Source organism: Panthera tigris, chromosome C1 (assembly GCF_018350195.1).
Source record: "Panthera tigris isolate Pti1 chromosome C1, P.tigris_Pti1_mat1.1, whole genome shotgun sequence".
Lineage (NCBI taxonomy): Eukaryota > Metazoa > Chordata > Mammalia > Carnivora > Felidae > Panthera > Panthera tigris.
Genome location: NC_056667.1, coordinates 14,687,460 through 14,710,684, shown reverse-complemented (window position 1 = coordinate 14,710,684; position 23,225 = coordinate 14,687,460). Strand labels below are relative to the sequence as shown.

The window sequence follows — 23,225 nt, the reverse complement described above, 5'->3', positions numbered from 1 at the left end:
TAAAGCACCCTGTGGTGTGTGTGTGTGTGTGTGTGTGTGTGTGTGGCCCATCACTTCCCTTGTTTTGCTCACTGCTGTTTTTTTAAGCTCTGTCCAGGTGTGCTGTGCAAACCAGTCTTTGCTGGGACGCGTGTCACCTGGGGGCATCTGTTATATTGTACTTCTTCTCCCTGCCTCCCTGGGTTAACAGATGACATGGCAGGTCTGCATCCCTTTTGTGGACTTAGGAAACAATGTCTCTGGGGTTCATGGGTCAAAGGACAGCCGCTGTGTTTCACCAGATTGCTTTCCAGGCTGCAAAGTTTCCATTTCTGCCAGCAATGGACAGGAGTCTCCTCCTCTCAGCACCCTCACTAACCCTTGGTATTATTATCTGTTATTCTTATTTTTTCTCGTGTCACTCTGTGTGCACAGCTCCGAGGTTCCTGGGGATTTGATGCAGGCTGCTCCTGAGAGCGTGTTTTACTCTGCCTGCTGGAACGGGCAGGGATAAGCTTCTCAGGGCCTCCTGGGCCCTTGTTCTTCCATCCACCGAGGTCTTGAGTGTCCCCAGCTCCGGTAGGCCCCGTGTCTCAAACACAGAAGACTTGGGGCCAATGTCAGCACGTACAAAGACAGCACACAAGCTGGTGTTCCTGGTCTGAGACTGGCTGGTGCCTCAAGTTTCTGTGCTGTGACAACAGGTGTCCTCACTTAGGCTTCAAGACCTTATACAGTCTGACTCCCCATCATCCCTCTGACCTGTCTCGCACTCTGCTAGATGTTTTAGCCTTCCGGCCGCTCCTCCAACACATCATGCCCGCTGCTGCCTCAGGGCCTTTGCACTTACCCCTCCCGCTGCCCTCTGCGCAGAATGTTCTTCCTCCAGCATATCTCCACCCTCCCTTTCTTCAGATCACGCTTCAAATGTTGCCTAAACTGTCCTTTCTAGCTAAAATAGCACTCAGTCTATCCTCCCTAGCCTCTACAGCATTTAGCTTCATAGAACTTGCCTAACATATTACATGTTATGGGCTTATTTCTTTATTAACTGTCTGCCCCCCCACCCCCCTTCTGCTGTCAGAATGCCAGCCCCATGAGGACAGCGACCTTGTCTGTCTGGTTTACTGCTGTATATTCCCCGAACGCAGAACGGTGCCTGGCACACAGTAGGTGTTTAATTACTGTTCATGTAGTGACTGAAAATTGCACTCGAGGCTCACTCCACACGGGAAGCTGCCGTAACCCTCCCCCCGGCTCAGCCTGAGGTCGGTGGCACCTAGACATTTGCTGACACTGCTGTCTGTGTCCCGATGGGCACGTGTTCCCGGCTGTCCCGGAGTCCTACCAGGGTGTGTATGAAAGTCCTGGATGTATATGGTACATCTTCACGGATTTCAACTTGGCCCAAAGGTTTGAGACAAGACTTGGCGGGGGGAGGGGGGGGGAGTTAAGCAGTTCAACCGGTCATTAATTGTAAGTGTTATTTTTATGCCAGAGTGGCACAAAGACACTATGGCATAGATTTTAAAAATTCACATGTGAATGATAAAATGCAAGACCTCCAAAGACATCTGAATGCTGCAGGCTGCTTGGCTGCTTGACCGTGGCCTCCTCTCTCCCTGCATGGGAAATGCTCACCCGCCTCAGTCCCCACGGGGTGAGGGGGAAGGGAGGAGCCCCAATTTCAGCAGCAGGTGCCTCAGGCTGTGACCCACCTTCTTTTCCTGTTGGGGGGGGGGCACGGCAGAGCACAGAGAAACCCTCTTGTCCTGGGCTTGTAGTTTTCCCAGTCCCACCTTCCTAAAACCCCTATTACTGGCTTTTTGTTGCTTTTGGAAGAAATCCAAAGTCAGCCAGGGCTACAGGGTGTCCTAAGTGTCTATAGCCTCATTTCGTGTCACCGAGCTTCAATTCTCTGGGGTCTGTCCTTGCTACCTCAGGGCCTTTGCCCCTGCTGTTCTCACCTACAGGAACTCTCCTCTCGGTGCCCACCTCCTTCTCATCGCTGAGCTCCCAGCTGAAATATTGGTCTCCGGAACTTGGAGAAGCCTGGCCTGGCCCCTGGCCTTCCAGGGCGGGTTCCTCTTTCATACTGTCAGCCCTGTCATTGCACTTTTCACATCATTAATTATGCATGCAATACATAAGCAATTACCTATGCATCCGTTACGTTATTAGTTGGATAATGATCTCTCCCCCTAAGTCCCAAAAGGGAAGGAGCCATGTTGGTTGGGCGCCCTCTGTATCCCTAACACCAGTACTAGGGTGCTCAGAAAATGCCTCAAGTGCATTAAAAAATAAAGCCTGGAAATTCGAATCCCAAGCTGTCCAAATACCTGAGCTTCCGGCCAGTAGCAGCATGGGGCATTTCAGGGAGATTATTTAAAAAAAAAATTTTTTTTATGTTTATTTATTTTTGAGAGAGAGAGAGAGAGAGTGTGAGTGGGGGAGGGGCAGAGAGAGAGGGAGACACAGAATCCCAAGCAGGCTCCAGGCTCCGAGCTGTCGGCACAGGGCCCGTCGCAGGGCTCGAACTCATGGACCGCGAGATCGTGACCTGAGCCGAAGTCGGACGCTCCACCCACTGAGCCACCCAGGCGCCCCTCAGGGAGATTCTTAAGCGAGCAGAAGGGAGCAATTATCCGGGTGGTGGCAACTGCACCACCAAGCCTTGTCTTCTCTCCTCTCTCCCCGGCCCCACACTCCCCTGCCTTCATCCACCGCCTCCCTGCTGCCACCCGAGACTCTGCCCTGGGCTGGGCAGGGCTCCTTACCCTTGGGCCTGTTGGCTGGAGGGGCCAGCGCTCTCGGTGCAGAACTGAGGCACGGTCGGGGCGCAGACAGCAGGCAGCAGGACCCGCACAGCCCCGCTGGGCAGCGTGGGGAGCTCCGAGGAAGTGCTGACGAAGATGGTGACGTTCTCCATGGGGACAATGGTCCCCAGGTTGACCACGAACAGGACCCGCTCCAAATCCTCATCCAAAGCCACCTTCCCCGGCGTGCAGGAATGAGGGATGACAGAAACCCCCTCTTGCAGAGTGGTCCCTAAGTGACAGGCCTGGAGTCAGCGGCTATGTGCGTATTATCTCTAGTCCCCTTGAAGTGGGGTAGGTTTGAGAGCCCCTTTTGCTGATGGGAATATTGAAGCTTAGCGGCAGGGGTGGGGGTGGGGGTGGGGGGTGGGGGTGGGAGGGGTGCAACTCGCCCAAGTTACTAGGCAAATAACTAACTCGTTGGCCCGGAATCTGAACCCACGTGGGTCCGAGGCCAGGCTGGAGTACTTCCCACTGGCACCCTGCTGGGAGTGGGGGGCTGGGACCCACACAACCCGGACAGAGGCCACGCCCCCACCCGCAGACCCTGCTTCCCCTCAAAGAACCACATTTCAGCATCCCCCCACCTTTGGGGCAGATGCCTTTGTTCATGAATATTGCTGTTGTCTGAGAGGCCCGTTCCCTCGCCCCTACTTGACCAGCCCCTCCACGAAAGCCTCTCTGGTCCCCAGTCGGACCCTCCTTCCCTCCTCGGACGTTACGCAGACCCCTTCTGGCACAGCTGCCTTCCACCTCCTGTTGCGGCTCCCCCGACGCCTGTACAGCTTTTCTTCCAGACTGCGAGCAGCCCTAACAACTTGGAGGCAGCTTGGTGTCTTGCCCACAGTGGGTGCTCATTCGAAGATTCTTGACCGTCTTAATGATCAGGTGAACAAATGTCACTTTGATCACAGATCCAATGGTAAGAGTCTCTTATGTCACATGATCCTTGGTCTGACTTCAAATCCTGACTTGTCATTAACATGCTGTGTGAACTTGGGCTGAGACAAGTTCAAGTGAGACACTGCATGTAGAGGGCTCACCCCAGGGCTTCCCCTCAGTACATGTTGGGGATGGCTTTCCTTTCCTTTCCTCTCTGGGATTCCTTCCTGGTCTTACTCTCCCACCAGCTCAGACTGCATCTGGGCACCTGCGTGTTTCGTATGTCTCCTTGGTGGTCATGGCCATCGATAGACCCCAGACCTGCCACCCGGCCACCCCAGGGACCCCCCTTTTCAGCACCACCCGGCCTGGGTGTTGCCTGAAGAATATATTCACGGCCTTAACTTCCTCTGAGGTCCTGGGCCATGCTGCGAGGTTACCGCACTCACACGGTCCCCTCAGATGGCACAGGGAGGCTGTGTGGGCCCTCTCTGTGCCTCAGTATCCTCAATAGCAGGCATCCGCAGCCATGATTTGGGTACTTACTCTGTACCAGAGACTGCCATCTCCACAATCACGTCTCTGTTCGGCTTTGGATGCGTAGGATTATTTGTTCCATTTTACGGATGAAGTGTAATTTTTTCTTTAAGCCCATACCATTTGCAACAGGATGGGGAGTCAGGCCCTGGTGTGATTCATTCCACAACCTCTGAGCTTAATGGACATGCTGTTCTGCTCTGTAGAGGCAACTTAGCAACGCTTTTGTCGCCTCCTTTGATCCTCACTCTGCTTTTGAGGTGAGAGAACAGGAATGAGGTTCAGAGAAGTAAATTATTAGCCTGAGGGCACACAGGATTCCTGACTCCTAGTTTAGTGCTCTCTCTACCCTATCCCACTGTTGTCCTTTCAGACTGCTTGAGACCCCAGCCAGACCCAGGCCCTGCCACGGCCCTTCCGTCCTCCTCACCTGTGACATTTGTGGCTCGGATGCGGGTGCCATCAAAGTGGCTGCTATCCATCTTGGCTTTGTCCTTGATCTGTACTGTCACGACACGGTCGGCAATGACCGCCTCAAAGCCGATCACTGTGGTGTATTCATCCAGTGGGTACACAAAGAGGCCTGCCAGGGAAGGGCCCAGCATCACGGAGGGTCCCAGCCCCACCCTGCATCAGCATCACGGAGGGCACCCAAGCCTTTGACCTGCCAGATCGATGGTTGGTTCTCACTGTCACAGAGAGGGTGCCAGAGGACTCTGGCTGGGACCTTGTGGCTCTGGAGCCACGCAGGCAAGTGCAGCAGAGGAACTGTGGGAACAGTGGGGCGACTGGAAAAGGGACATCTGCTCCCTGTCCCAGCTGACTGTGCAGGCACATGAGACCCATGTGGCCAGGGCTTTTGAGTTTTCAAGACACAGTGGAAATCTGGATTTTTATGTGACCTATTCTGCATGCTGGGACACTGGAGGAAGAAGAACCTTAGAACTAAGGTTCTAATCCAGTCCCTACCACCTCTCTTCGCCTGGTGATTTTGGATAAGACACTTAGCTTCTCTAAGCCTCCCAGCCCCATCTGTAAAATGGGCTCAGTAGAGCCAAACTCATGAGGTTGTCATGCAAATGGAAAAAGTAGCCACCATTTATTGAGTTATGTGCCCCAGAGTGTGTGCCCCGTGTGTTTAGACCTTAGTGCCTCCCAGACTCTAAGAGCACATGAGTCACCCTGGGGGTCTTGTTAAAAGGCAGATTCTGATTCAGTAGAGGGATCAAGGTTATATCTCATTTAACATGGCCACGAACACCAGGGCGGCGCAATGCCTGGCTGATGGTGAGCCTACCCCGGCTCCCATCCCTCTGAGCCTCAGTTTCCTCATCTACGAAATGGGCAGAGGCTGGTTCTTCCCACACGTGGCATGCCAAAGGACCATCCTGACATTGGCCCGTTGTTTAGTCTCCTGGGTCCCCAGCAAGTTCTGTTTTGTCACCCTCTGGAGATTTTCCTAAACAGATGACCAGGGTGAGCCACGCCTAAGAGTGGGAGCTCCTGGGTTTGCATGGAGTCTTGACGACTCTCCTGCTGTGGGGCTCCCTGAGAAAGTTGGGTCTGGCCATTTGATGTGGGTGGGCATGCCCATGTGGGACACAGGCAGTCCTGGGACAGCTGGTGGGGGCTGAGCCCAAAGCCCGACCTGATTTGCTACTGGCTCTGAGGCCTCTGGGGGCAGAAATGCCATTCTTATTTCTCAAATGGGGAAACAGACTCAGAGAAGTTACATGACTTGCCCTACGTCCATTGGCTTGTGTGTGTCAAAATGAGGAAAAAACGTTGAGAGCAGGGTGGCCCTGGGGCAGCCATAACAGGGGTCCTCACCTTGAAAGGGCTGGGCTTCCAGGTTGCCATAGGTGAGAGAGGCCGTCAGCCCCAGCGCGTAGCCACTGACGAAGGAGGTGACATCGGAGGCGGTGAGGGGCAGGGCTGCCCCTGTGAGCTGGTTCAGCAGCCCAGGCATCCCGCTGGCTACTCAGCCTTCAGACCCTGCAAGAAAGAGACAGGAAGGACAGGAAGTGGGGAAACCCCACCCCCACCCCTTCCCAAACCAGTTCTCCACTTCAGCCCCCACAGGCGGCCAGCACACTATCCTCTCCATGTTCCCCACACGCTTCCCGGGTGGTGACCCCTGCTATCTCTCAAGCACCCCTGAGAGAAGTGGGAATTTCATTTCCCTCCATGTCACAGCAGGGAAACTGAGGCCTGAAGACAGGTGACCCGCTTGGTCTTACTCAGCGAGATGGGGCACAATCAGGCCTTGAGTCCAAGCAGGCTCACGGCCAAGCTGGAATCCTCCCCGGCAGATGGTGCTCCCCTAACTCTGGATGGGAGTCCGGGGCCTTGGGCTCTGACCCCATCCCTATGTCAGTCCCATAATCTCTGAGCTGAGGCTGCTTCCTGTGCAGCATGAGGGAACTGAAATCGCTCACCGCATCCCCCCTTCTCTGATTTCAGGGGGGCGTCTGAAATGAATCTGCCCACCACCAGCAGCCCAGGGTTGTGAGGGGAGTGAGGAGCACCCCCAAAAGAGACTCAGGTGAAAGGGGCCACCCTCCCTCCAGGTGTGCAGGTCAAAAGCCTGGGAGTGATTCCTGGCACCTCTTTTTCAGCACCCCCCCATCCCCAGGCCATGGCCAAGGCTTGTGATTTACCTCTGGAAAAGCGGTGGCATCCATCGTGCCTTCGCCTCCCTGACACCTGCACCCTCATTCCAGCCACCACCGCGTCTGTCTGGACCGAGGTGCCCCATTGGCCTCTTGAATCTACTGTCACCGCTCCCTCCAGCCATTTCTCTACTCAGTGGCCACGCCCCCATAGCAAAGCACCAGTTGGTTTGGTCTCTTTCCCCCACCACCCTGCTCCTGGGGCAGAGACGGAAACCCTTAGGCCCGCCTAGGGCCTGTGCAGTCTGGCCCTGCAGACCTCTCCCGCTGGTCAGTCACCACGTCTGCACCCAGCCTTTGGGACTCTCCCAGGCTTCCAGTCCATTCCTCAGAGGTATCCTGTGACCTCCCACCTTTGTTCTGCTGTTCACCCCCTGGAAGGTTCACCCCACCACCCACTTTAAACTAGTAACCTCCTGGGGCACTTGGGTGGCTCAGTCAGTTAAGCCTCTGACTTCGGCTCGGGTCAAGGTCTTGTGGTCTGTGGGTTCGAGCCCCGCCTTGGGCTTGGAGCCTGGAGCCTGCTTGGAATTGTGTCTCCCTCTCTCTCTGCCCCTCTCCCGCTTGTGCTCTCTCTCTCTCTCAAAAATAAATAAACATAAAAAAAAAAAACTAGTCACCTCCTTCTTGTCCTTCAGTGTCAGCGGAGGGTTGCCCCACAGGGAAGTGACACCACCTGTGCCCAGCGTCCTTCATTCGTCTGCCTCCGCAGAGACAAGTCTCTTTCCCTGAGAGCAAATGTATCCATTTGCAGGGATACATTTTGTTGTGTGACGTTATTTTGTTGCTGTCTGTCATCCCATTTACAGTGTGTGCTCCTGGAGGGATAGGCCGTGTCTCTTTGTGCTTCCTATTGTACCCTCAGTGCTGATTAAACCGATATGAGAACGGATGACTGTCGTCACTCCATCGCGAAGGACAGAGCACTTCACGGGGCAATGATGTGTCCATTATCTACTGGGCTCCCAGGACCCTCCTGGGTAATCCCTGGGCTTGAAGGGTGGGGTGGGAACGGGAAGTGCCAGAAGCCGAGCTCTCCAACCAGCCTGACGGCAGGGACCGGGCGGTGGACGGATCGGGACTGCACGGTGGCCCGCTGACAGTGAAGCTTCTTGTCCTCCCGCTTTTATGTAATTTGGCCTTAAATAAAAGAACCTGGGTAATTGTCTGTTGGGGAATTGCCCTCGACAGGCCCCCTGGGAAAAGAACTATTGGGGAAAGAAAATAAGGTTCTGCAAGGAAATTGCACGGCCCTACATTTAACCCTTGCCACCCCCTATAAAGACTCCTCTACCTAAAGGAAGGATAGCCCCATATATCTCCCAGCCAAGGAGAGACAAATGGAGTTGAAAGTCCCACTCTGGCAACAAAGGAGTGTTATCTATGGGCACAAGTTACTCCAACCCCTAGGCCCACTTGGCCCCCAGGAGGCATTCCAGATGATGATTGAACCTAGTTGGTTAAGGTGCAGAATGGTTCATAAGTTCCTAGGTGCATGGTCTCTCTGAGAATGCCTAAGGCGTGGGTTCCTAAGGCCCTCTTGGCCCCCTCCTGGCACCTCAGACTGAGGCGAACACTCTTTTTCCTCAAACCACAAGTGGTTCAGGGAAACAACTAAGAGGTCATGTCCCTGTAACTGTCCCACTTGAGATGTTGAGAGATAGATGACCTTTCATGAAAACAGCAAAGCAAATGCTTTATAGATTATAGATAAACGTAGATACGTCGTGAAAATAATGTAAGAAATTAATCAATAAGCAAAGGGCAGGAGGGAGCGTTATGAGAAAATAACCATGTTATTCCTTAAAGGGTGATTACACACAGGAACATTTTAGAATTAGGTAAAGCCCAGAAAACATAGATGACGCACGCTACAAGGAAATTGCTAGCAAATATAATGCCACGTTTGCCACGATAAAGCGGCCAGTCCAACACACTGCTGTGGTCTGTGTCCACTTTTATTTTTGTTTTATTTTATTTTCACTTTTTCGCCGACGCCGTTCATCCTTCGGGAACCCCTGGTCCTGCAGGAGCTGGACTCCGGCAGGGAAGCAAAGTCAAAGGGTGGGGAATACAAATTTGAGGTCAAGTTCAAGGCAGGTTTTCCTCCCTGTGGAGCGCGAGCCAAGCAAAGCCCGATCGATGCGCGTGCTACTGCGCTGCCTTTTCCCAAGGAAGCGAACTCTTCCCCTGCAAGCCTTCCTCATGGCCCTGCGTGGCTCCTCCGGGGCTCCTGCCCTCTCTGCCCAGCAGCAGCGTCTTTATAATTATGTTCTCTCTTGTGGTTCCGGCCCAGACGCCTCTCAGCCCTGCCTTATCGAGGCAGGCTGACTGACGGCAGGAGGCAGATAAGGAGCCAGGAGGGAGCTGCTTGATCCCCAGCCACCCTCTCTCAGGAATGTTCTCTATCCTGGTGGCCTGAGCAAAGCCTCACCACTCCCAGGGGTAGAACAAGGTGGCGGAGTTCATTTCCTGAGCCGTCTCAGCTGCCACCCACACTCCCTCCCTCCTCCTCCTCAGCCCGGTTCCCTCCTGGCCAGAATATTTGGACTTCAGCTTCAGTCCATCCTGGGGTGGAGTTTGGCCAAGGGCATCTTCCCACACAGTCCCTGGTGCCCGTCCCGGGGCACCTTGCCCTGGAAGGGAGGCTTGGATGACAGTGATGGTGATAACAGGGGGCAGACTCACTCAGAACTCACCCCTTTAACAATATCAATACCTTCTCTTCTCAGGAAGAGAGAACTTGAGATTCCTTGGGGCCTAAACAATGCATATTTTTCATGAATTCATCCAGCATTAATAAGCACTTGTTGTATTCAAGGCCCCGAATTAGCCACTGGGGGCACATGAGACACAGCTCTGTCCTTAAGGAGCTTAGATTCCCACGATTCAGCACTTACGATACAACACCCAGGGCTCGTCCCAACAAGTGGAATCTACTCCCGAAGCCAAGAGCACACTGTATACACCGTATGTTAGCTAAACTTGATGATAAATTATATTAGGGAAAAAACAAAATAAAAAATAATTACAATTGTGAAAAAAAAGGAGCTTAGAATCTTGTGGAGGGGAGATCTGTCGAACATCGAAATTGCAGAGGGGCCCCTGGCTGGCACCTCACCAGCACCATGAAGATTACATTGAGTAATGTATGAAAAGTACCCAGTACCATGCCTGGCACATACTAGGTGCTCAATAAATATTTACGCAGGGAAATGAATGAATGAACGTCGGCTGCTTCCCAAGGACACGAAATTTCAGTGATCACCCAGGTGCCGAGGAGACCGTGGGAGACAAGCCAGGTGTGAGACATAAATTAATGGGAGAGACACATATTAAATAAAGCTGCAAGCCAACAGACTCACAATCCGACCCCTTCTTGTCACCTTCCCCTGCTGCCACCTTCTTGTAGTCCAACAGTCTATCCCCAGTGGAGCAGACAGAGTGATGCCTTGAAGCCGTGATCCAGTCACGTGACTTGATGGCACAGCCCTCTTGACGGCTCCCTGCATGCCTCCAGGCCCCCCAGGCCTGCTTCCTTCTTCCCATTGAAGACATGACATCCTTCCAGCTCTTCTCCTGGCTGTGCTCTTTTGCAATGGCTGTTCCATACCCAGGAATGCTTTCCCTTAGACATTCCTGTGGCTCGTTCCTTCGCTCTTTCAAGTCTTTGCTCAAAGGGGACTTGTTCGTGGAAGCTTACCCTTAGACTGGCGACCTGTTCGTCCGTCTTCAAGTTCAATCCCTCAACCTACGTTTCATTTATATTTCCCGTAGCATGCACCACTATAATATGATGTAATACAATCTATGCATTACGTTTGCTGCTTATAATCTACTTTCCCTGCACAAAGGCAAGGATTGGGGTCTGTTTTTCTCACTGATATATCCCAAGTGTCTTGAATAGTGCTTGCACCAATGGTAGGTGGTGAATAAATATTTGTTGAATGGATCAATCAACATGTAGTCATAATGTCAGGCTGGCCATTTCGGGGTTCCTCAGCTCTCCCAGCTGAGGGAGAGATGTCTTCTGACCACCGGGCCCAGAGCAGCACCTCAGAGAAGATATTGATGCTAAATCCATTAGACTCTCATCTCAGTGTTTGTATCAGGGCCCCAGATACACCCTCGTTGGTGGCACCAAGGTCCCGCCATCTTGGAGCTCGCCCATCGGTCCATAGTGGATGCTGCTATCCTGTGTCCCTGAGCCAGCCTCTGGCCACCTCCCATCCCTCAAGCCCACCACAGTGCCTTCTGCGGCTACCACTCTGGATCCAGCAGGCCCCCTGTATTCTGGGGCTCTCCTGGGATTTTCTCAGAGTCCTTGGCCAAGGACCTTGCTTCCCCTGCAGCCCTAGACAGGAAGGACTGCCTACTCCTTGTCACCCCTCAGTGTCAAGGGTGGGACAGTGGCCTCCTTGGCCTCAGCCGCTGCTCCAAAACCACCATTTTGCTTCTGCCTATAAAACCCCTTCTCCGTGGTGGTGGTTGGGGTCACTGTTGCCTTTTGACTCCGTACCCGACCATTGCTTGCCATTCCCAAGGTCCTGATCTCTCCCTTCTTTTAGCAAACACTTGGCACCTGGCTCCCATCTTCCTCTGCTCCCCAAACCCTGCCATCAACCAGGTGACTTTAGCATCCACAGGTGTGGTGCATCTCCCAGCCCTTTTATCTCCTGACCCCTGCACCTCAGTAACCTTTGCTTCTGCTCCAGCTCAGCTGGTGACTTCCACTCCCACACCTTGAGCTTGACATACCACCCATGTGTGCCCCATCTCCAAAACCACACAGGCAGCCACATAGGTTGTTCTAAAAACCTCCAAATCTTGGCACGTCTGAGCCCTCTTTTCCTTGTGTTCTCCTTAGCACTTATCACCATACTGTATATTCTTCTTATTAATAGTCTCGTTCGACATGTCTCCCCAGCTCTCCAGGGTGTAATCCCCAATGAGGGCGAGGGTTTTGTTTCAGTCCGTTCACTGCTGCATCCACGACCAAGAGAATAATGCCTGGGTATCGTAGATGTTCAATAAATATATTTGTTTTTGAATGAATGAAACATCACTCCATGGACTTTTTCTATAAAATTTGGCAACAGCCCTCAGCGGTAGGTATACGCTTAGTATCCCCATTTTATAGATGAAAACACCAATCTCAGAGAGGCGAGGTAGACTGTCCAAGGCCACACAGCCAGAAGGTAAGGGGGCTGAGAGCTGAACCCAGGCAGAAGGACTGCAGAGCCATGCGCTTAGCCTTGCGGCTGCACTGCCTCCTGCTTCACTTTCTCCTGGGCTGGGCCATCTCTCTCCATGCGTCTCTTGCCAGCCTCCTCTCCCCTCCATTTCTACTGCTGCTGCTTCCTTATTCTGCCCTGGACCATCTCTACCCTCCCTTCCAGTTCACTCTGTCACCTCGGGTGCACACACACACACACACACACACACACACATACACACCAGCCTTCTTTTCCCCTGGGCTTAATGGCTCCCCATTGCTCTCGTCTGATAGGGCAGGTCAAACTCTTAGCCTTGCGCCCAGGGCTCTTCCCCATTTGGGTCCCCATCTCTGTCCAGTGTCACCTCCTGCCGAGTTCTCCATCACTGTGTCTCAACCACGCCAACCTTCTCACTGTGCCCTGAACCGGCCAGGTTCTTTCTCACCCTTGGGCCTTTCCCCGGAATGATGGTTGCTTTCTTTTCACCTTTCAAAGTGCTGTTCAGCATTCAAAGCCCTGTTTCACTGTCACCTCCTCTCTGAAGCCCCCCACCCCAACATCCTGGCCCATCAGACACGCCCTTCTCAGTGCCTCCACGGCCTCTGAGCACTTGTCTGACACATCTCTCATCTGGACGGACCAGAACTGCTCGTCGGTAATGCTTGTTGACCCCAAGTGCTGTACGAACAGGGTGCACCTCCTTCTCTGCCTGTGTCCTAGCTTCCTGCACAGGGCTCAGTTCAGAGGAGGGCCTCTAAATGGGGCTACCGGGTTCTAGTGCTTTGTAATCCTCGCTAAAGCTCACACCCACCCTCACTTTATGGGTGAGGGGAAGGAGGTGCAGAGGGGAAGTCTGGAAGCATGTTGGTGAGCGGTCAGGCTGGGTGGGTGGTCAAGCAGCCTTCCACCGGCCAATGCCTGTCCTTTTCTTCCCCAGTTGCTTCCCAGTCCATGCTGAGCACAGGAGAGGCTGGCGAGGGAGGGAGGGTGAGGAGGAGGGAGCACCAGGAGCCTGGGGGACCGGGCTTCAGAACACCGGGCTTCCCCTGGCTGTGATGCCTCTCAAGCTGCTGCCGTGATCCTGACCACCATGAGCTCAGCAGGCCCCTGCATACCAGCCCCCCGCCCCAGCTGCGGGCCCCAGAAGATGCCTCTGGGGAGGCTGTGGTCTGGGCCCCAGTCGTCCCGGAATCACCTGGCATGCAGCGTTCTAGGCTGAGAACACTCTGGGCCATCAAGAACCTGCAGCAGGTGGCGTGAGTTGGTTTACATGTGATGTGGGGACATGTGCAGGGAAAGGAACTGGGAGAAGAGAGTGCGGGGTCCCTGCTTGTCTTCAGTCATCATGACAGGCTGGGGAACGCCTGCATCAGGGTCCTGGGGTACAGGAGAGGGGCCTCCCGCTCACTTGCCAGAAAGGGATTGGAAAGTGGGGGTTGCTTGTGGGGTAGCAGCCGGGTCCTAGGATCCAGAGCATTGCCTGGGTTAGTGTCCGAGATGGCCACTCCCTGGTGGCCTGGGGCCAGTTACTCAGCTGGGCTCTGCCGCTTATATATCGTGTGACCTTGAGCCCCTTACTTAACCTCTTTGTGCCTTAGCTTTTGCATCTATAAAATGGGACCATGATGGTGCCCACCTCCTTAGAAACTGGATGGATAAAGGAGACGATGTCTATGAGTGGTGGGCAGGAAGCTGGTGGGTCCTGAGGAGGCTGGAGGCTTCTCTTCCAGGCCTTTTTTCCATAGAGTCTCCTTGCAAGGCCCCCTTCCTGGACTGGGTGAGCTTGCACAGGCATCAAGCTCGCACAGCTGGGAAGATCCCCGGGTCCCGGCCCAAGCGCCCACCTCTGGTTGTGACCTTGGAGCCAGAACGTGCCCTGTTCCCTTTCTTCCCTAGCTCATATTGTTCCAGAGACAGCATGGCAGGCCTTCTTTCTCCACCTGGAAGGCCGTTCTGGAGACCTCTCCCCTTCCCCCTGGTCAGGTGCCCCCAGATTGTGTCCACGGGGTCGGGGCTTCCCAGCTCCGTGGTCTCAGCCAGGCCTGGGCCAGGCACAGACTGTGAACCCACCAAGCAGTTCTGGCCTTGCCACCCTGCCCACTCACCTTGGGCTGGGGGTCCTCATCGTATTTCCTGTCACCAACTGTCTAGGAAGTCTATGCATTCATGCCCCTGCTGGGAGCCTGTCCTCCAAGGACCGCCCCACACACAGATGAGCCCCAGTATTCCCTTCAAAGCTGGGGCAGAGTCGATGGGTTCTCAGGCCCCGCTGATTGTCCTAAGCTTCTAGAATTCTGGGGTTCTCACAGGCTGGTCTCCTTCTCTACATCTCCCCCCTTGGGCCCACACCTATGGTCCTGAACTGCCCCCCACCCCCCCCCCCACCCGCCACCCACCCCAGCCAGGAGGCTGCCAGCTCCTGGCACTGGAGGCAAGGACTATCTCCCCCACCGTCTGGCCCACAGTGGGTGCTCAGCGATGGCCTGAATGGATGGATGGCGTGTGCTCTATCTACCCAATGAATGAATGAATGAGTGAATAATGAATGAAAAATAATGAATGAATGAATAAATAAATAGGATAGAGTGTATCAGGGGTGGGAATAGGCCTCGGCCACGGGTTCATTTAAAGCAGCTAACAGTGAGAGAAATCCCTCTATTTCAACCCAAAGCCTGTAGGATTCCATCCCAGAGCCAGCCGTGGTCTCCCGTTGGGGTGGGGAGTCGGGGCTAATCAGGACAGAGGGCACCCCGGCCTCTCAGTGCTTGGTGTTCCTGCCCTGCCGGGAGACCTGGAGTCCCGCCAGTCCGGATGTCCAGGGCAGTCAGCCCTGCAGGTGGCTGAGGCCCAAGCCGCCCACGGCTGCAGAGGCTTCCGGCTAAGAGGCTGCGACCGTGCCTGCTGCAGGAGGGAGAAATAGACATAACTAAGCCAAAAACTGCGTGTCCCCCAAGCCCTCCATGAGGGCTGTCGGGTTTCTGAAAAGAGTCTTTGTTGTGTACCATTAAGGTGACGGTGGGAATACTTGTGAACAGGTGCCGGATGCCCGTTTTCCGGGGGCCCCGTGAGGCTCCAGCCCTGGAGTCTCTGCCCACGGAGGGCCGTTCAGACACGAGCCACCACACCGCCGGGAAAACTGGACTCCGTGTACACGGATTCGGTTTCTGCCCATCTTTCCAGGGCCGCACGTGCAAGGCGAGCCCCCTGTGCTGAGCAACCAGCATCCCTGCGGCCCATGAAAGGTGCTAACCGAACAGTTGTGGCCTTGGCCTTCTCCATGCCTCCCTGTTGCTAAGGGGCTCACGGAACAACCGCGCCGGGAAAGGGCCATTTTAGAATCCACCCCCCAGGCATTTCCTTTCTAGAACTGCTGTCTGGCACTGGGGGCTCCTAGGAAGTTGAAGAGGCACCCTTGGACCGTGCCTCCCCCAGACACTTCTAAGGGTGGAATGACAGCCTGGGAACCTACTTCCTGCTTCTGGAACCTGCCTTGCCTCTTCCTTTCCAAGTCTTTCCCACAGAAACTCAGTATTGCCCTCTGTGTAATGGGCATGTACCGTGGCGATTTATCTCCCAGGGCTCCAGCAAGGATTACAAGTGAGACACTGCATGTAGAGGGCTCACCCCAGGGCTTCCCCTCGGTACATGTTGGGGATGGCTTTCTTTTCCTTTCCTCTCTGGGATTCCTTCCTGGTCTTACTCTCCCACCAGCTCAGACTGCATCTGGGCACCTGTGTGTTTCGTATGTCTCCTTGGTGGTCATGGCCATCGATAGACCCCAGACATGCCACCCGGCCACCCCAGGGACCCCCCTTTTCTGCACCACCCGGCCTGGGTGTTGCCTGAAGAATATATTCACGGCCTTAACTTCCTCTGAGGTCCTGGGCCATGCTGCGAGGTTACCGCACTCACGCTGTCCCCTCAGATGGCACGGGGAGGCTGTGTGGGCCGAGACAGGGTCCCCAGGCCCAGGTGCCCGTTCTGCCAACCACTCCATATGGGCCCCGGACCGGGACCCTGCAATCACACATGCTGCCAGCATCCGTCGCTTGGGCCCCACACACAGTACACCTAGTGGGACACAAAGATGGGTGGGTGGCTGGCTTAGTGTCTGTCTTTGCCCCACTTGCCCAGCGGTAGGGAACCAAGCTGTCTTGCTCCTTGTTCTATTCCCCAGCACATGAAAGAAGTCTTTAAAAATAATAACAGCTAATACGTACAGAGCAATTAATATCCACCAGGCGTTATTCTAAATGCTTTACATGCGTTAGCTCAGGGAACCCTCAGGACGACCCTGTGAAGTAGGCATGACCGTTATTCCCATTTTGCAGATGATGAAACTGAGGCCCAGAGTGCTTACATCCCCTGCCCAAGTGCTACTCTCCTAAGCGGTGGAGCTGGGATTTGGACTCTTCACTTTATAGGAGAGGAAACCAAGGCCCAGAGAGGTTAAGGGAATCTCAAGGTCACACAGCACGCTAGCGGCACAGTCCGGATTTGAACCCAAGCCTTCCGGTTCCAGAACGTGGGTTCTTAACTGTGTCGTTCTGCAGCCTCCCAGTCAGATCCTGGGCCTTGGCACCTGAGAGGAGGTGGCGCCTCCTGGAGGCGCCTGAGAGCCTGCTTGCTATTCTAGAGGCTGTCATCTTCGGCACCAAGTGGCCAGGTTCCACGCCACACTGGCTCCCACCCTTCTGGGGCTCCTTCCCCAGGCTTCGAGCAGCAATGTCGGATCCGCATCATGCCCTCCTCCTACAGAGTCGGCATATTTGAGGCATCTCCCGCTGGGAAATCATCTGAGCTAACAGGCAAACAACACAGCGGATGCGCACAGAGGCCTCCAAATGGGTCTCAGGGGGACGGGGAGGCGGACAGTGCGGGAGAGACTCTGGAAGGTTTGCTGTGTCCCTTTTCCTGGGAGGGCTCCAGGTGGTGAGGAGCCAGTGGAAGGCTAATAGGGAGTGGGGAGGCGGTGGAAGGAGCTGGGTCCAGGATACAGAGTCCCCACTGCCAACCAGGCTTAAGGAGATAGGATTTAGAGGCTCCCGACACTTATCACAAACTGTCCCTGAATCAGGCACTGCGCTAAGCAGTTTATGTGGATTAGCACACTGATTCCTCATGAGCCTGTAGCACTTCTTTTTTTTCTTTCTTTCTTTCTTTCTTTTTTTTTTTTCTGCAGATGATCTGGGTGAACACAAGGGGAGCTAAGAAACTGGCCCAAGGTCACAAAGCTAGTAAGTAACAGGTCTGGGACAGGAAGTCTGGCAGTCTCTTTCTGGCGCCTCTGTGTCTCTCACTGTGCCATTATGGAGTCCGTCCTAACAATATTCCTCACGTTCAGGGGCAAAGGAAAAGCCCTCTCAGAGTGCCAGGTACAAAGTGGGTTGTCAGTACCAGAGATTAACCCAGCTGGGGACGAGAAAGCAGGGAGAGGAGGCCAGCAGCAGAGCCCCCCACCTCGGTCAGCCAGCCTGAAGGTCAAGAGCTCAGGCTCTAGAGTCTCAACAGTTAGGCTCAAAGCCAGGCTCTGACTCGTACCTCTGAGTGACAAGGACAGGTTTCCTCATGTCTCTGAGCCTCAGTTTTCTGATCTGTGAAAAGGGCACAGTAGCAGGTCTGCTTTCGAGTGCTGTCATGAGGCAGTGAAGCAATGCGTGTGAAACACTGAGCCCAGTGCCCGGCCCAGAGTAAATGCTTCCTGTGTCTGCACAGGTACGTATCATGGCTGGCCTGGAGCCGTGTGAGGAAGACAGGGCTGGATCTTGAAGGTGAGTGGGCAGCTTTGGCCTTGCGGGGGAAGATGGGGTGAGGGGCAAACCGGGTCAAGGTCAGACCTCCCGACAGGCTCTTGAAGAATCTCTTAGAAAACCCTTCAAGGTTCAAAGAATTGAAAATGATGGGGGCTCAGTCGGTTAAGCATCCGACTTCAGCTCAGGTCATGATCTCACGGTCCGTGAGTTCAAGCCCTGCGTCAGGCTCTATGCTGACAGCTCAGAGCCTGGAGCCTGCTTTGGAGTCTGTGTCTCCCTCTCTCTCTGCCTGTCCCCCACTCTCTCTCTCTCTCAAAAATAAACATTAAAAAATTTTTTAAAAAGAAAATGATGGAGTTTACAGTAGTGAGGGCGTTCTAGTCTCTGACCAATTTACGCTTTTAAATCTACCATTGTTCCATAAGAGTATGAATAATGAGCATCGAGCCTTATATGGAGTGATTTATAATATACTTTCACATCTGTGAATTAAATTGGAGCTCTGTGAGTTGGGGCAAAATAAAGATTATTATACCCATTTTAAGGATCAGGGACTGAGGCTCAGAGGGGGAAGTAACACAGGGGAATTGGAGCTCCTATGGCAGAGCTTTCTCTATGCTATGGGCTGAAGGTCTGTGTCCCCGCAAATTCAAAGCCCTAATCCCCAGTGTGACGGTATTTGGAGATAAGGCATTTGGAAGGTAATTAGATGTGGATGAGGTCATGAGTGTGGAACCCCTTGATGGAATTAGATGAAAAGAGGAAGAAGCCAGAACTCTCTCTTTCTCACCATGTGAGGACACAGCACAGCTGTCTGTAAACCAGGAAGAGGGCCCTTACCAGGGAGCCAACCATGCTGGCATCCTGATCTCAGACTTCTGGCCTCCAGAACTGTGAGAAGTAAATTGCTGTTTGAGCTACGCATTCTAGGGTACCCTTGGTAAAGCAGCCTGAGCTGACTGAGACACTATGAAGGCTCTCCACCTGCTTTGCTAGGCTGGGCTTCAGGGTTGGCAGAAGATGAGTCCACTGGCCGTGAGGTATTCAGTGGCCAGGGCTGGGGGCTAAGATACCCAAAGGGATTCAACCCAAGATAACTCTTCTTCTTCCCCCCATTTTCTGTTTGCATTCTCATAAAGGCTATGATGCTCCTCTCTGAAGAAGCCCACATGTGATCTTCACATTGTTGGGCAGACTTTTCCAGTTCTCTGGGCACTTGGTAGGCTGTCTTCTAGAAGGTATGGCTGTGTGTCTTGTTAGGACCAATGAACTGAGTGGAAGGGAGGTGTGTCAATTCCCAGGAGGAAGCTTTCAAAGCTGCTGCGTACTTGGCCATATCTTTTCCCCTGCCACTGTGATCATGGGGACACATGTCTACAAGGAGCCTCTGTTATCCTGGACATAAGAGTGACTATATTATGTGACAATATGCATGACCCACTTTGATGTGCAGCAGGAGCAAGAATGAAAACGTTGCTGCTTTTTACTGCAGCACAATCTAACTTGGCAAGTAGAGCCATAAATGTTTGGGTCTCTGAGCAAAGACGATGGTCCAGAGACAGAAACCACAATATTGGGAAGGGAGTAAGAGATGGGGGAGGGGGGATTGCCCAGTGGGTCCACTATAATATAATCTCCATGAAGGCAGAGATTTTTGTATGTTTTGTTGACAGTTATATCCCTAGTACTTAGCAGAGTGTCTGGCCATCAGCAGGTGCTCATTAATGCTGAAAAAACAAATGAATGACCTCCATATTTGCCCAATAATTGGACCAGAAAGAGACCACTCCAGTGAATCCACTGAAGACAGGGACCAAAATTTCATATGAAATTGTGAGTGAAAAAAAAGTTTCAACTGGGATTTTATTTTGAAAAGTAAAACTAAAAATATGAAAATAGAATCTTATATTGGACCAAAATGAGATTATAATTACAGCCATGTGCTAAACCTTCCAATGAATGAAGAACAAATCAAGTATTGATTGGGCGGCGGCAGAGGTGGGGAGATAAATTTTTTGTGCAAAATCATATGCTAGCATGATATGACATTTTCTTATTTCACATTTCTCCATCACAGAGCGACCATTCAAGTTTTCTAACCATGAACTCATTGTTGCCAGTTTCCCCTTCTCTTATTTTCTAGTCTACCTCTGCTGGGTTCTCGTTTGTCTGTGGCTTTGTGTGAGATGAGAAGAGAGGAGAACCTTTCTTGGTTCATTAAATCCTACAACCTTCATAAGACCTCAGTTCCACTTTGCAATCCTTTGGCATTGTGTGTTCAGTTGCTGATGCTGACACCACCCCAAACCCAAAAAGAACCTGATGGACACCAGTATTAAGTGATGGCCAGGGATGGATGTTGGCATTGTGGAAGGAGAGATTTCAGGCAGGGACTACTTTTTAAGTGGTCATTTCATTAACGTTCTTCTATCAGGGTACTCTTTTTTAAACCTACAACCTCACATCTGTAGGTCTCAGATAATGATGACTCAGACCCCTGTATGGGATCTGAAGAAGGAACAGGGAATACATGGCCAATGAGGCGGACTCATCCCCTGTCCTCCAGCCTCTCTCACCCATGGTTCCTTTCTAGGCTGTGTTGGGAGCATCCACCTCAGCTGCCTAGCCTCACCTTGCATCCTTCACTGTCTCCAGAGTGGCACCTGTAGAAGGAACCACTTCTTGTCCTGGACCCAGTAGTGTGATTCCCAGCATGGTTACAGGAAGAGGGAGAAGAGCTTTGTATTAAGACCACCTGGGACTCAAGAACATTCAAAGCTCATCATCTAGCAAAGAGTTTTAAACAGAGGACTGTGATCCCCCCGATTCCAGTGAGGATTCATGAGGTGAAATTTTATCTCCTCAGGTTCATCAGTTTGTCTTCCTGGGGTCCCCATCTGACCAGTTCTTCCTACTCCAGGACTGCCAATAGCTTTGGCTAAAGCCCTACTCTTTCATGCCAAACTCAGCCTCCTTAACGGTCACCCCCTTACCCACTTCTGCCTGATCCTATCTTACACCTCCCCTCTTACCCTATGTTCCTGGAAAAGCAGCACGTTTGTTCCTCCCCAGACCTCTGTGAACCCAACTCCGTGTCCTTGTTTATGCACTTCCCTCCACCCAGAGCACCACTGGCCCATCTTTTTTTTTCTTTTAATTTTTTTTTAACATTTATTTTTATTTTTGAGACAGAGAGAGACAGAGCACGAACGGGGGAGGGGCAGAGAGAGAGGGAGACACAGAATCTGAAACAGACTCCAGGCTCTGAGCTGTCAGCACAGAGCCCGACGCGGGGCTCGAACTCACGGACCACGAGATCATGACCTGAGCCGAAGTCGGCTGCCTAACCGACTGAGCCACCCCATTGGCCCATCTACCAGTTTCTTGTCTCTGGGCCCTTTCACGTCCCACCTCCTCCGAATCCCTTTAGCTGGCTGTGAGGCTCCCTCCGCTGACCCCCTCAGCCATATCCTGCTCTAATCCTCCTGCTCCATGGATGGTCCTAACATCTCTTCCAAGAGGATGGCAAAGAGGCCTTTCTTATTCTGTTTCTGCCCTGGCACCAGGCGGGTAGCACGAGCTCAGGACCATCCTTTGCTTCATTCCTGGTGAAATGGTTCTGCATTTGCTAGGTGACCTTAAACCTAGCACTTGGAGCTCTCCAAGACTCAGCTTCATCAGCTGCAAAATGGGGACTGAATAAAATACCAGGGGTAAGGTCCCCGGCAAGGGGAAAACACAAGGCGGGGAAGACACGAGGTACTGTTCCCTCCCTCCGGCTTCTCCTTCTCTGTCTCTTTCGCAGATTCATCCTTCCATAAGGCAAGTAACCAGCATGGAGGCAAACATTCCTTAAGGGCCCGCCTCAGGCCTTCTGTCCCAAAGTGGTTTTCCCCTGTCCTGCTCCAGCGTATGAGCAGACGACCCACAAGTGTGACTCTGCATCCTGGCCCCTTCTCTACCTCTCAGGCCCAGAGAAACTCCCTTGCATTCTCCTCTTGGCATGCTCAAGGAGGCCTCAAGTCCAAGTGCCCCTCTCCTGGGAACTATTTTACATAATCATGGCTGGTTGATAAATGTCATTCTCCCCACTAGAGACTACAAGCTCCTTGAGGACAGGGGCCCGATACTCAGCACAGAACCTGGCAGAAAGTGGGCATCCAGCGCCTGGATGATGGCCATGCTTTTCCCTCTTTCCGCTTGAGTTTGTCTGTTCGTTCAAACTGACTGACCATCGGCCATGACCTCCTGCCCCTTCCTACATGTACTCATACCTCCGGCCCATATAAAGCCTCCCGCACTCTTCTCTGTCCATCCATATATCCGTATCTCCCCCCACTGCTTTCTCCAAGTCCTCACCCCAGCACCGCTTTCTCCAGGAAGCCTTCTTAGCCCCACACTGAGCACCCCTGATCCCAATCCCCTCTCCCAGAGGGCTTCGTGCACCAGCCATGCTTCTCGGTGAGCGCCCCCTGAGAGCACTGGCCAGGGTTTTCATGAGGGAGTGCCCAGTGGCCACATTTTCTTAAAGGAGGTTAAATGAGATGAGAGGATTTGTTCATCCCTGGTGACCTAGAGCCACACTTCATTCCCTGAGCCCACTGGACTGTTCCCAATGACCGAAAGGAAGTCTGTGGACTTCTTGTTTATGATGACCCTCTGCGTGGCATTGCCCAAGCCCCTCTCCAGTCTGGCTGGGCTGGGGACGCCGGTGAGGATATGGGAAATCTAGGTTGGCTTGGCCTTTCGTTATCGAGGCCATGTAGGTGGAGGGACTTGGCCAGGAGGTGCTAGAAGGGATCCACTTATGCAGCAGAAAGGACAGCTTGAACTTGAGCAGGAGCCTGAGGCCAGGGTCCTGGAGGAGCTGCTGATCTGGAGCCCCTGGGTGCCTCTTCCACTGTCCCCACTCCTCCAGGGCTGTGCTTTTTCCCTGTAGGGCTGGCCTCCCGCAGAACCAGAGTCAGCATTGTTTGTCCATGAGGAAGAGGGACTGCACCAGGGGGCTGGTGCAGGTGCCCACTCAGAACGGTGTGCAGTGAGGGACACCAGGCACAGAGTGTTGCTTCTTCCCTCTGGGCCAGGATGACTTTACCAACAGCCCATTCAACCGAGCTGCAAACCAATGGCCAATGGCTGAAATCTCTTCTGAGAGCTTAGTCTGACCTGGATTTGAGTTTGGTCCTCATGCTGTTTTCTGCGAGGCCACAGATCCCTAGTCACCTACCCACCCAGGCTGGAAACCTTGGCCCGTCTCATGTCTGAAAAGCAGTCGGGTCTGCGGTCCACCCATCAGGAACACTGCCCACCTCACCTTAGGCCCTGGATCACCACCTGTGTGGGGTTGGATGGAAAACAGCACTCCCCACG

At 53.2% G+C, this 23,225-nt stretch overlaps 1 protein-coding gene and 1 long non-coding RNA gene across 3 annotated transcripts in view; one reads left to right on the top strand and one right to left on the bottom strand.

Annotated features, from left to right (window-relative positions):
• Positions 1 to 14,418, bottom strand: part of VWA5B1 (von Willebrand factor A domain containing 5B1) — a 49,632-nt gene extending 35,214 nt beyond the window's left edge. Inside the window, exons 1-4 of one of the 2 annotated variants that reach the window (XM_042996769.1) lie at positions 14,208 to 14,418; positions 6,045 to 6,209; positions 4,645 to 4,797; positions 2,757 to 3,027 (exon numbers count right to left, since the gene is read on the bottom strand). In XM_042996769.1, the coding sequence (XP_042852703.1) occupies positions 2,757 to 3,027; positions 4,645 to 4,797; positions 6,045 to 6,183 (563 nt within the window). In that variant the 5' untranslated portion in view covers positions 6,184 to 6,209; positions 14,208 to 14,418. Of the gene's footprint in view, positions 1 to 2,756; positions 3,028 to 4,223; positions 4,310 to 4,644; positions 4,798 to 6,044; positions 6,210 to 14,207 lie in introns of those variants that run through there. The other variant, XM_042996770.1, reaches the window with a different exon arrangement.
• Positions 14,419 to 18,694: 4,276 nt separating this feature from the next.
• LOC122241241 lies at positions 18,695 to 19,682 on the top strand. The gene is made up of 3 exons (XR_006221276.1): positions 18,695 to 18,895; positions 18,995 to 19,093; positions 19,570 to 19,682. It is a non-coding gene; the product is annotated as an uncharacterized LOC122241241 (long non-coding RNA).
• The last annotated feature ends 3,543 nt before the right edge of the window (positions 19,683 to 23,225 follow it).